This window comes from Colobus angolensis, unplaced genomic scaffold (genome assembly GCF_000951035.1).
Source record: "Colobus angolensis palliatus isolate OR3802 unplaced genomic scaffold, Cang.pa_1.0 Scaffold123, whole genome shotgun sequence".
NCBI lineage: Eukaryota > Metazoa > Chordata > Mammalia > Primates > Cercopithecidae > Colobus > Colobus angolensis.
This window is the reverse complement of record NW_012113475.1, coordinates 6,919,620-6,933,083: the sequence shown is the minus strand read 5'-3', so window position 1 is coordinate 6,933,083 and position 13,464 is coordinate 6,919,620. Positions and strand designations below refer to the sequence as shown.

Genomic DNA, 13,464 nt, shown 5'->3' with positions numbered 1-13,464 from the left:
AGACTGGATTAAGAAAATGTGGCACATATACACCATGGAATACTATGCAGCCATAAAAAAGGATGAGTTCATGTCCTTTGTAGGGAAACAGATGAAGCTGGAAACCATCATTCTGAGCAAACTATTGCAAAGAGAGAAAACCAAACACTGCATGTTCTCACTCATAGGTGGGAACTGAACAATGAGAACACTTGGACACAGCGTGGGGAACATCACACACCAGGGCCTATGGTGTGGTCGGGGGAAGGAGGAGGGATAGCATTTGGAGATATGCCTAATATAAATGACAAGTTAATGGGTGCAGCATATCAACATGGCACATGTATACATATGTAACACACATGCACGTTGTGCACATGTACCCTAGGACTTAAAGTATAATAATAATAATAATAAACAGCAGGTGGGCTAGGCATGGTGGCTCATTCCTATAATCCCAGCATTTTGGGAGGCTGATACAGGAAGATCACTTGAGTTCAGGAGTTTGAGGCCAGCCTGGCAACATAGTGAGATCCCATCTATTAAAAAAAAAAAAAAAATTAGCCAGGCATGGTGGCACATGCCTGAAGTTCCAGCTACTAGGGAGGCTGAGGTAGGAGGACTGCTGGGCCTGGAAGGCCAAGGCTGCAGTGAGTTGTGATAGTGCCACTGCACTCCAGTCTGTGTGACAGAGCAAGACTTTGTCTAAAATATCAAAATTTAAAAAGATGTCTCAAAGGAAGAAATTGTGAAGATCAGTAGTTGTGATCTAGATAGAGAAGGGGATATGGGTGTTCGGGTAATGATAAAAGCATGTTATAAACACCTGATGGTATGAGAAGTGTGAAGTCTTCAGAATAAATCTTGCCAAAGATAAGGAGTGTGGTGGAAATAGGGCAGAAGAACAGCCCAGGGTCAGAAAAGAGTCTACTGCACCAAGGGACTCTACCTACATTTTCACATGAAGCCACAGGGAACTATGAAATTATTTTGATGCCCAAAATTAGGCTTCAAGAAAATAAATCCAGTGGCAGCACGTACAAAAACTGGAAATAGGAGAGACAAAGAAAGTAACTCAAAATGCTTCACCCCAGAATCTAGAAAAATTGCACAGAAGGCCCACACTGGCCCAGTAAAAATGGGAATATTGTGGAGAGAAAATTCATTCACTTGAGCAAACCAAAAGTTAGGGAACAAAAGATGATGTCAGATACCTAATATTTAAGAATGGATCAGCCAAAATTGGGAATTAGGAAGCAAATGCAGATACAGCAGGAAATCTAGCAGTAGAAAAATACATTAAGAGGTAAAAAGAGATCAGAGCCAGTGGAGAGAGAGAAAGGGGAAACGAGTACAGAGATACACCAAGAAAACAAGAGAAAGAAAGGTTTGGACACTATGGATAAGGTGATGGCAATAGAGAAGGCCTCTGGTGTCCAAGCCCAGTGGTGTCTCTGAATAAAGCAGTGTCCAGAGAGAACGAAACAGAAGCTGAATTACAAGACTATTACAAATTGCTGGGTTTTAGAAGCAGATGAGCTTTTGGAACTCTTGGGAGACATTTAATATGGGAGAGAAGGAGAGAGAGGCTGGTAATTTAAGAAGCATTGTGGGAATTTTTTTTATAGGAGACTTGAAAAGGGTTGTAGGTCAGAGGAAAAAAAATCAGAAGGGAGAAAGGATTTAGTAATCTTTATTGGCAGGAGATTCATATTTCTAACTTAAATCTATAGCCCAAATCATTTCCTCTTGTTTTTAAAGATCAAGAACTTCAATTTCCCATCCTTTACATGGTGAAGACCTTAATATATTCAGGGTACATTATTAAATCACATCTCAGCCTTTACTTCTGGCCGAAAATACCAATCCATTGTCTTTTTTTGTCAATTTTACCTTCCAAACTTTTAATAATCTCCATGGCTTTTTCTTTGTGCTCTTCTCCATGTATTACAGAGTCTTACTTAGAAAATCCACAAGATGATCCAACAATTTAATAATGGCTGAGCCTAAACTGAGTTCTTTAAAAGGTAGTTATATGATGATTTCTCTACATGGGTGGTTTGCAAGCTCATTTTGTTTGCTTTGTTTTCCAGAGAAACCATTTATTCTAATTAAATTATCTGTGAGATGGAAGGAGCCTCTCTGATTAAAGTGAGAGTAAGCAAAATAGAGTCCCTACTATCATCTCCCCTCCCTAGTGTGCAGAAGGTACTGATGTAACCCAAGCAGCCCTAGGGGTCTGAAAACCACTATTTTACAACACGCTCTGGTATATGGGCACAGATGTTAAATTCACTGTTTCAGGTACAGGATAACGGTACTGAATAACAGCTGGGTTTTGTTTATTAGTTTCTAACATTTCTCATAAAACACCTATGCAAGTTATCTTTCCTATACCATATAAAAAAGTCTTTATCCGTATATAGTCTGTAAATTTTCTCCAAAACTTTTTCCTACTTACAAATGTTACGCAGAATTCTGACAACATATTCACAGGTATTAGCTACCTCTTTTCTACATAACTTAATGACAGCTGCAAACCTAATGTGAACAGTCTCTAAGCAATGTCTCTGATGAGCATAGAAATAATAGAACAGACTCAAATATGCTGTGTTGCTAATAAAATGTTTGGTGGTTCCCCACCTCAAATGTCAAAATTAATGATATTCCTATTCTACTAAATATCCTAGAAGCACTGTGCTACAAAATAAAAAGTAACAGAAAAGAGTCATAAGACATGTATTTGTTCACTTTCATACTAACCTAATAAATTTAACAGCCAGGCCCAGGTCAGCAATACAGCAAGTTCCATTTTTCTTTACCAGAATGTTTTTACTTTTCAGATCTCGATGGGCAATTGCTGGTTTGCCTTGAGTGCTAAAGATTTCTGTGTGTAAGTGACATAAGCCACTGACAGAAGAGTAGGCTAACTTCAGCATTGATTTAGTGTCTAGGGTGGTGGACTTCAGATAATCATAAAGGGAACCATTTTCATGATAGTCTGTGATTAGGTACAACTGGGTCCAGGACCCCGTCCCTTTGATATCTGCAGCAATGAAACCTAAAAGGAAAAAAGATGAAAAGGTTTAGTGTTTTCCGAATAGTATCAGGAATAACTCATATTCTCAAACATCATTCTTTGTCACAGGTAATTTTTGTTTAGCATTTCATTCAATTTCTTGATTATGCCTATGATGGTATTAAATGACTAATACCAATAAGAGGCAATCAAAATTGTACAAGTAAGCCTGGGCACAGTGACTCACACCTGTAATCCAAGCACATTGGGAGGCCATGGCGGGTGGATCACTCGAGGTCAGGAGTTCAAGACCACTCTGGCCAACATGGTGAAACCCCATCTCTACTAAAGGATACAAAAATTAGCCGGGCATGGTGGCGTGTGCCTGTGATCCCAGCTACTCAGGAGGCTAAGCAGGAGAATCACTTAGCGATTAACCTGGGAGGCGGAGGTTACAGTGAGCAGAGATCACACCACTGCACTCCAGCCTGAGTGACAGAGCAAGACTTTATCTCAAAAAAAAAAAAAAAAAAAATTATAGGCGTAGAGAAAGATTAAGAGTTTACATCTGAAAATATGGTCCCTTCCTCATCAGTAGTTGATGTTTAAACTACTTCATGGTATTATAAACTACTATGTTATCTAAACTATTTTATGGTATTATAGTTACACATAAGACATTGTTTGCAAAACAGGGTCTTGAATCCTTGAATTAAGGAATATACCCCACTGATTAGCTTACTCTCTTTCTACGTGAACAATCCAGACAGATCATTTCTAACTTGCGAAAATAAAACCAATTTTCAATATAAACTATTGATACAAATAAACCCTGCAGATAAGATTCCTACAACTTTTCTCAACATTTAAACAAAAATATGGTCCTTCAAATTCCCAAGAAACCCTAAGAAATTCTGGTATTACACTTGCATTTCCTGTTTCTGAAGAAAAAATATTTGAGAGTATTCCATTTCCAGCCTACCACTTACTCACAGAAGTGCCTTAGTCATTCATTCCTCCTGTGAGGTCTCCCATTAGAAACTTATGATGTTCTTGGGCCCATGCCAAGAAGAAAACTTCAGTACATTTCACAACGGGTCTAGACAGATGAGTTAACATGCAGATGTTAACAGAAAGACAGAGGAAAGCTAGGAAACCCTGAACACAGCTACACAGACTTTTACTCACCCAAAATGTTTTCATGCCTCATCAACACTGTCTGATATATTTCTGTCTCTCTAAACCAGCTGGCTTCCTCTGTGGTGAAGAACACTTTCACAGCTACCTTTTCGCCACGCCACTTTCCCATCCAAACTTCCCCATAGCGACCTTTTCCAATCTGTTTCACCATCTGAATCTGCTTAGCTATAGTCCTTTGGACCTGTGAAATCCCAAAACACACTGTTAGTGTATTCACGGCACTACAGATTTGTTTAATCTTTTTTTCTCCAGAGAAGAAATGATTACTGCATGTAAAATATATTTAGCCAGTATTTTTCTCTACCTAGACAACGTATTTGTATTTATTTATTAATTTCTGTTACACTCTTTTAAACATATTTCAGATTGAGTGGGGATTCTGAAAGTTCAAAATACTGCTTCCAAATTATGAAATATTTTATTCTACTATTATTATTTTCACAGAGAAAAAAACCTGAGTGGGTTCATAGTAATTGGCAGAATAGAATACTTGCACTTCCCCATTATGATGGACTACTACATACTCTGAAGAGACTCTTGTGACCATACACCCAATCATGTATAAAATATGACAAAACAAAATTGTAATACATTGTTAGGCACATACGGAAATAAAGGAAATCTATATGCAGGGAAGAAGAAGTAAGGGAGGGAGGGAGGGAGGGAAGGAAGGAGTTGAGACCAGAGCAGAGAACAATAAACCAAGTTGCTGTCTGGGCAAAGAATAATACCAGAACTGGAATCCAGAGTTTAAACTCTGACTCCTTTAAAACCAGAGGAACTGAACCTAGGGCTTCAGCATTAAGCAGGGAGCATCAAATGGTACTAAATTTTCTGTGGGTTGGTAGCATGCCAAGGCTCCTCGATACAAATGCTCTCTTGAGGAAACCATTTGCAGAATACTTTCCATTCCGTGACTATGGTGGGACAATAGTACTTTGAAGGAACTCTTGCCACCATACAACTTGATCACGGGTATAACATAAGAAATAAACTGTAATGCACTCCTGGGCTCCTAAGGAAATAAAGGAAATGTCCAAGAATGGGGAGGAAAAAGGAGAACAAAAAAAATGGAGGGAGAGAAGAAACAGAGAGAACGAGAGACAATTCTGGAGAATGAATTCTTTAGAACAGAAAGAAACAGCCGCTATAAATGAGAATCAACGGAAACAACCCAAATAGATTTAACCTCTTCAGATTACATATTGGAATTCTGAGATACAGAATGCCAAGTAACTCTAAATGAAATGAAGATGGAATAAAAAATAAGCAAGAAAAGATTACTGGAAATTACATTTTTGAAATGCAACAGTTAATTGTCATAATAAAAAATACAAAACAGTAGACAAAACAGCATATTAGAAAAGTTAATGAGAGAAACTAACAAGTTGAAGATAATATTATTTACCAAGCTCTAAGAGAGCTGTAAACAATATTATAAAGAGTGGAGTAGAGACAAAGAGAATGAAAATACGAGTTAAGTGGCATTAAATTTAAATGTCTCTTTACATATGATCTTCATCCCATCTGTACTTACTGTAAAATATTTGAAGAACTCTGATATCAACGGTTCCAAGACTGAAAGGGCTAAGCATCTGTTACAATTTATATAATTTAGATGACATAAAGAATCTAGCATATAACTCTTGTAACACCTGATAAGAAAACTGGAATGTATTCTTTGTCGAGATATACTTTACATCAATTAAAAACTTAAACTTGTTCTTTTTGTACTTTTAAGAGCCATGCAGTTACATTGGGCCACCCCAGATAATCCAGAATGGTCTCATCTTATCGTCAGCAACCTTTGCTCACCCTTGTCATAGAACACAAAATTCTAGGGATTAGGACCAGGCACGGTGGCTCATGCCTGCAATCCCAGCACTTTGGGAGGCTGTGGAGGGAGGATCCCTTGAGTCCAGGAGTTCAAGACCAGCCTGGGCAACATGGCAAAAACTCATCTCTACAAATAATAAGAAAATCAGCCAGGTGTGGTAGCACACACCTGTAGTGACAAGCTACTTGGGAGGCTGAGGTGGGAGGATTGCTTGAGTCTGGGAGGTCAAGGCTGTAAAGAGTCAAAATCGTACCACAACACTCCAGCCTGAGTGACAGAGCAAGACCTTGTCTAAAAAAAAAAAAAAGAAAAATCCTGGGGATTAGGACATGAATTTTGGGGGGACATAATATATTATATATTATTTATAATGAAGATTATAAATATCGTACTTTATGAAAAAAAAACTGATGTACCATGAAGCCACTGAAGCTTCATGGAAATAAGCATGTAAGTTTATGTGTAATGCAGTCGTCCTCCCTTTAAGAGCCCAGTGAGCCATGAGACATCATGTTGAGTCCACTGTACTCCATTCCCAAACAAGGAAACAGGAGAAACATGGACACCAAGCAGTTGGGAGCCAAATTCATACACAGGGAAATCACTCGCTTGAGTGGAAACTTCCCACATTTATTAAAGAAAAATATTTAATTTACAGATCTTACAAAGCATTGCTCATGTAAGTCTATGGAGTATTTCCTAACATAAGCATTTTTGCATTTGCTTTTTTCCTAATAATACATTTTATACTTTAATTATAAGTTTTGAGAGAATTGACAATACTCGATAGAATAGGAACAACTTATCCCAAAGATAGAAAGTAAGTTATTATAACATGTAAGGACCTAAAAATATAACTTCAAAAATTTTTAACGGATTCATTTTAGTTTTTATTTGATTTAGCAAATGTTTCTGGTCCTTCTATACCTAAACTTTAATTCTATATTACATTCTTAGATACCAACTTCTTAGATTAATTGTATAAATAAATTGCCTGGAAGATACAATGACTATAGCTGTACTTTCAAAAAGATCACTGTATTTCATGTACACTGAGAACAACTGAATGTATAAGGAGTTATAAAGAATTATCACTATTCCAGGACTGTGAGAAGACACACACACAGAAAACACACACACACACACACACACACACACACACAGCCTTGATTCTTACAACAGCCCTATGATATTATATCCTTTTAAAGAAGGAAAAAATGGATATTTTGTGAAAAAGAAAAGATCCAAAATTAAAGGGCACATATAAAGTCATTTGGTAAACACGAGGTCCAAGTACGCGGTTATATTTAAGGCACTAATTTGCCCATTATGTTATTAAAATTAATAACAAATCAATGTTAAGATGAGGTATTCACTCACATACCAATATATATAGAGAGAACTATATACTTCTGCATTGTTTATCTTAATAACCAAATCTTAAAACCAGAAAATAAATCTGTAATAGAGACTTTTTCTTCATTGAACTGAGTTTTATAGAACCCTCCTTCCCATCCTACCCCCATCAAATGCACTTTCTTGTTTTATTTAACCATCATTTAGTTCACATCTCATTAATGTTAAGAGCACAGATTATCTGGTTTTGAATTCTGGCTTCTCCATATACTAGCTAGTTGACCTATCTGGGCCTGTATCCCCTGATGGGTAACACTGGGTTATACTGATATTTCTGGTACTACCTTATAGGGTTGCTCTGAGGACTAAATGAGAATTTGATTTAGTTTTACAGGCCAACGTCTGGCCAGGATTGGAACCAGACAATCTGGCTTGAGAATATATGCTCTTAACCATTATATAATGTGAGCCAAATATTATTTTTTGGTATCTAGATTATAGAAACAAGATAGTATTTTATAGCTATTAAAGGTGGAGCTGAAAGCTTTTTAATAACAAATTATTGAACAGCGCCTTTAATAAATCAGCCACTCTACTGGGGATAGAAAGTGAACAAAATGTAACCTCTATCCCCAAAGAGGACAGACTCCACCAAAAGATACAAGAACATTACCACCAATTACAACATTAGTTTAAACGGCCATTATTAGTGCTAAAAAGAAAGTGTTACCACAGAAGATAAATAGACTGGCTTAGTCTGGGGTAACTGAGAAGTTGTCACAGAGGTAAACAATATGAGGTAGACCTTGAGCCATGAGTTGGAGGTATGTCCAGTAAAGAGATTACACTTGCAAAGACACGGATATATGTTGTATTTGAGAAATAATTACTCAAAGGTGATGCTAGAGCCCAGGCAGCATACTGGGGAGAGGTGGGAGGAGACGCCAGGAAGGCAAGTTAAGTATATGCACCATGCATACCAAGCTGGGAAAGGAGACCTGCAGGCAGTATTGGGTATTAGCATATTTTATCCAGGACATAACATTGTAAGATCAATGGTTTTGAAGAGAGAACTCCACAGCAATGGGAAAGATGAGTTTGAAGGCAAGAAACACTGGAAGAATTCAGTTTCAATTCCGAGAGCATCTAATTCATTAATACCAAAAGGGATTTTACTATTTGTACAACTCTTTTAGAAAAAAATAAGTATATTACTATTGATTTTCAAATTGTATTTGCTCATATATTCTCTTCAAGGTTGACAGTGCTGACCATCAGAAAAATGAAGCTTCTCCTGAATGGAAAAGCCAGAACTTTACCCTGAAACATAAACTCCACAGCTGAAAAGCAACCTTCTTTCTTGTAGAACTACTGAGAAGCCAGTTGGTTGTAATATTTTAGCCTTCAAAAGCCAGGCCAAAGTGCGGTAATGCTATCCTTATGGAAAACAGAGGGAAGATGGTCCCATGTTTAATGTTTTCTAATCTGCTCTTTATCAGAATGTCTGAGGGTCTGGATTGTAACCACACACCTACATTAAAAAATAATCACCTTACTCTCAATATGTCAAAATGTTATCAGGAAGCCCTGCAGCTGAGATCGGATGTCCAACAGACTGCACAGAGCTTTCTCCTTGTCCAGTGCCCTATCTGTATCAGTAAGTGAAACCCCATATTCATTGACAGTTCTTTCAGAAAACGTTTCCTTTAAATTCAAGGTATATTCTTCTCATACCAGCAGAGGGAGGCCTGATCCACTTCCTGAGCTCTGAGACTGCTCAATTAAGTCTCTCAGGGATTCTCCAGGAGGAATATAAGTTTCATCCTGTTCTAACCCAATGCTGTATCGAGGTCTGGTTTCTTGTCTTTTATACCTAAAGATGGATAGATGAAGATAATTTTAGATAATGAAATGCAATGATGGAGTAAAATATTGCAACTAATATGGTAATCACAGCAGTTTTATTTTAGCACCTAAATATAATACATTAAATGCTTCATATTTTTTACTCTTAGTTATGGTTTCCCAAGTAAAACTCATTACTGTTTTGCTAACCTATTTTTTAAAATAAACAAAATAAACTACGTATTTTTACTCAGTCTCAAGCATTTACAATTTTTCTTCTTTTATTTTCAGATTGCATATACCCAAGCAGACTACATTCTATTAGTGTTTCTAAATAGCTCCAATATTATTCCTTAAAATCTTTTCTAAAGTCCCCAATTAATCAAATATGTAAATTTTTGGTGTACAAAAAACATTATAGCTAACTCTCTTATATTAGGTCATATCTAAAGAAATAATATAAATTTAATCTTTAAAAACTTTCTGTCAATAACTAATTCAATTAGAAATGAATTTATTTGAATAAATTATCTGACCATTTGAAAAGTATCTCAAATGAGTAATAAATTAATCAAAAGGCAAATGACATAAATATCAAGGTCCTTAATATTTCACAATCTAGAAAATAAGTTCATAGGCCATTAAAAAATAATTGGGAATTATCAAATTTAATATAATAAATGACCTTATTTTAATGATTAATCTATAAATTAAGTTTAAAATCTTTTAATAATCAGAAATGTTACAGCTTAGAAAATAAGAAATTTGAGCAACTCTTAAGTTCAACATGGCCATTTCTCTGCTTGGAATCAAACCTAAGTAACAACCAGTCTCTGAATTCTCTAACTACCCTAGTTTCCCTAGGGATGAAATATTTATCTGGGTAGCTTTGAATTCTGAAGCAGGAATGAGATAGGTAGCTAATTGTAACTTCATTAGGACAAACATTTATCAACAGTAACAGATATTTTCAGTTAAATATAAGATCAAATTAGGATAGAGAAAGCTTTAGTGAGAAACACTAACAGGCAAAAGCAGTAGAATATTAGTATAAAGAAGATACTATAAATTAAAATTTTTTGCATCTACATTTTAGAAACTTACCGGAAGTAACAGAATAAAATGATAAGGACCAAGAGCAAACTACAGACAGTCACAGATATAAGTAAAGCCTTGTGGTGTATAGGTCCATCCACAAAATCTGAAATTAAAAAGAAAAAGAGCCATAATCTAGAGAATATTTTTACTCGAAAATAAGAAAGCAACTCTTTCCTAAAGGTACTTGCTAGGTATCACGCACAAGATGTGAAAGATCCTTTTCATATACCAATTAATAAAAAAACCCACATATACTAAAAATTAAGTAAGTTTGACTAGCATGAATCATCCTTCATCTAGGCACTTAATCAAGAGCACACATTTCTTCCTGTCTGGAAGGCACAGGCTCGACACAGGATAAAACTACAGAAAGAACATGAACAAAGGTAAGTGGATCTGTGCACCCACAAGAGAAACAGGCAGTTCATCGTTATTACAGACCCAGCTCATGGGTTCCCAGGCTCTTCTCACGTGGTTTCTGGAGTACTCTATACCATGAATTTGTATTAAAAAATAACTATATAATTCATGGGACAGAAAACATAGTTTGTTGTACATAAAGTCATCTTATAATGGATAAAAAGGAAGTGGACCCCTCAAATGTTGCCAAATAGAGAATATATGGTTGTGCGTTGTTTTAAACAAAGATGTCCTTCAAAATCCATACTTCTTCTTAAATTGAATAATATTTTAAAAGAATGTATGTGTTCCAGCCAAAGAATGTATGATACTTTTATACAACAAATTATTAAACACTACTCATTTTGTTTTAACTCCAGTTCTTGACAAATCAGATTCCTCAAATTTTATATAAATAAGAATGACTTAGCTTTATACAATGCATATTCACTGACTTTAACCCCAAAGATTTTCATTCAAAGTACTTTATTTTTAATAATCGTCCCAGGTAAACTTTATACAGGTGATCTCTGGGACATATTTTGAGGAAACTGACTTAAAACCAGGTACACTTATATAGTAATATCATTAGTACCATTCTTATTAAAGGCACCATTTACCTTTGAGAGAGTGATTACTGTTGTTCAATTTTAAAAGGTAGTATTGTAACTTATGACTTTGGATGCTGTGGACAAGAGGTTTTCCAACTGTACTATATACCTTTAACTATACGGCCACCTAAATATTTTGGCTGGGAACCTTATTCCAACCAAGGTAACTTTTTTTATTCAGAAGTATTATATGTTACATGAAGAAAAACTGAAAAGGACCAACTAACCAAAATAAAATAAAATCACTACCTCCTCAACGCTCAGGAAAAATTACTGCTAACGGTATCATTTCAATAAAAATGTTCATGAGCAAAATATAATATATGCTGATTTACAACTAGGTTGTTCTCATTTATAATACTGTGAACATTTTCCAGAACAACAAATATTTTTTTCTGCAACAGGATTTTTATATTTTTCTATTGACACATAATTATAATGTTTTAATACATACATAATGAATAGTGATCAGATAGCATATACATCATCTCAAACACTTATCATTTCTTTGTGTTGGGAACATTCAATGTCCTCCTATTTGAAATTATTCATTATTGCACATGACCTTTTGTTTTTGTTTTTGTTTTTTTGATACAGGGTCTTCCTCTGTGGCCCAGGCTGGAGTGCACTGGCACAATCTCAAGTCATTGCAACCTCTGTCTTCTGGGTTCAAGTGATTCTGTGCCTCAGCATCCTGAGTAGTTGGGATTAGAGGTGCGAGCCACCACGCCCCACTTATTTTTGTATGCTTAGTAGAGATAGCGTTTTACCATGTTGGCCGGGCTGGTCTCAAACTTGTGGCCTCAAGTGATCCTCAGCCTCCCAAAGTGCTGGGATTACAGGTGTGTACCACTACTCCCAGCTACAACCTGACTTTTAAAGACTAAATTGTGTTGTACATAAAATCATTCTAATTAGAAAGTCAATCTTCTGTCATATATTCAGGAGATTCTAAAGATTGTCATAACATACACAGTTTTGTAATAAACACTCTTACACATACATCTTTGCACATGCTAATGATTATTTCCTTAATAAGACTCCCATAAGTAGATTTGTTAGTTCAAAAGATACATATTTTAAGTATTTTCATACATATCGTCAAATATTCTTTTTAAAAGGTAATAGTAATTTCTATTTTACCATGAATGTGAACAAAGATTTTACTTGTTTTGAAATAATTTCACTCTTACAGAAAAAACCATAAGAAAAAAGAATTCCAATGTGCCCTTTACCTAGATTTCTCATTGTTAACATTTCATCATTTATAAAATTATCTTGCTTTCCCAATGCCTCTCTCTATCTATGGTTACATATAATATGCATATATATATTTGTATTCAAATTTTGTATTTGTTTACTTATGTGTATGTCTGTATTATTTTTTTGGATCATTTAGAGTTATAGACGTAACGCCACTATCCACTTATAAATACTTCGAGAGTGTACTTCCTAAGAACTAGGACACTATCTTATTAAACAGTAATGTACTCAAAGGATTAATGCACAGCCCCATGATGTGCTTATTTTATACTGCATGCTTGAATCAGAACATCTAGGAAATTATCATGAACACCTAAACTGAAAATAAATCTTCCAATCCATGAGCATAGGATGTTTCTCCATTTGCGTTGTTTCTGATTTCTTTCAGCAGTGTTTTGCAGTTCTCCTTGTAGAGGTCTTTTACCTCCTTGGTTAGCTGTATTCCTATGTATTTCATTTTCTTTGTGGTTATTGTAAATGGGAGTGTGTTCTTGATTTGACTCTCAGCCTGGATGTTTATTGGTGTATAGAAATGTTACTGACTGGCTGGGCACAGTGGCTCATGCCTGTAATCCCAGCACTGTGGGAAGCCAAGGTGGGCGGATCAACTGAGGTCAGAGTTCAAGACCAGCCTGACCAACATGGCAAAACCCCGTCTCTACAAAAATACAAAAATTAGCTGAGCATGATGGCATGTGCCTGTAATCCCAGCTACTCAGGAGGCTGAGTCGGGAGAATCACTGGAACCTGGGAGGTGGAGGCTGCAGTGCGCAGAAATCGTGCCATTGCACTCCAGCCTGGGTGACTCGGAGAGACTCCATCTCAAAAACAAAGGAAGGAAGGAAGGAAGGAAGGAA

The 13,464-nt window shown here is 36.1% G+C and overlaps 1 protein-coding gene across 3 annotated transcripts in view; it reads right to left on the bottom strand.

Moving 5' to 3' along the window:
- The window catches only part of BMPR1B (bone morphogenetic protein receptor, type IB), a 164,367-nt gene that overhangs the window by 26,233 nt on the left and 124,670 nt on the right, over positions 1 to 13,464 (bottom strand). For all 3 annotated transcript variants that reach the window (XM_011932880.1, XM_011932863.1, XM_011932871.1), the window contains exons 5-8: positions 10,341 to 10,437; positions 9,126 to 9,264; positions 4,187 to 4,379; positions 2,743 to 3,040 (exon numbers count right to left, since the gene is read on the bottom strand). In XM_011932880.1, coding sequence (XP_011788270.1) covers positions 2,743 to 3,040; positions 4,187 to 4,379; positions 9,126 to 9,264; positions 10,341 to 10,437 — 727 coding nt within the window. The remainder of the gene's footprint in view (positions 1 to 2,742; positions 3,041 to 4,186; positions 4,380 to 9,125; positions 9,265 to 10,340; positions 10,438 to 13,464) is intronic.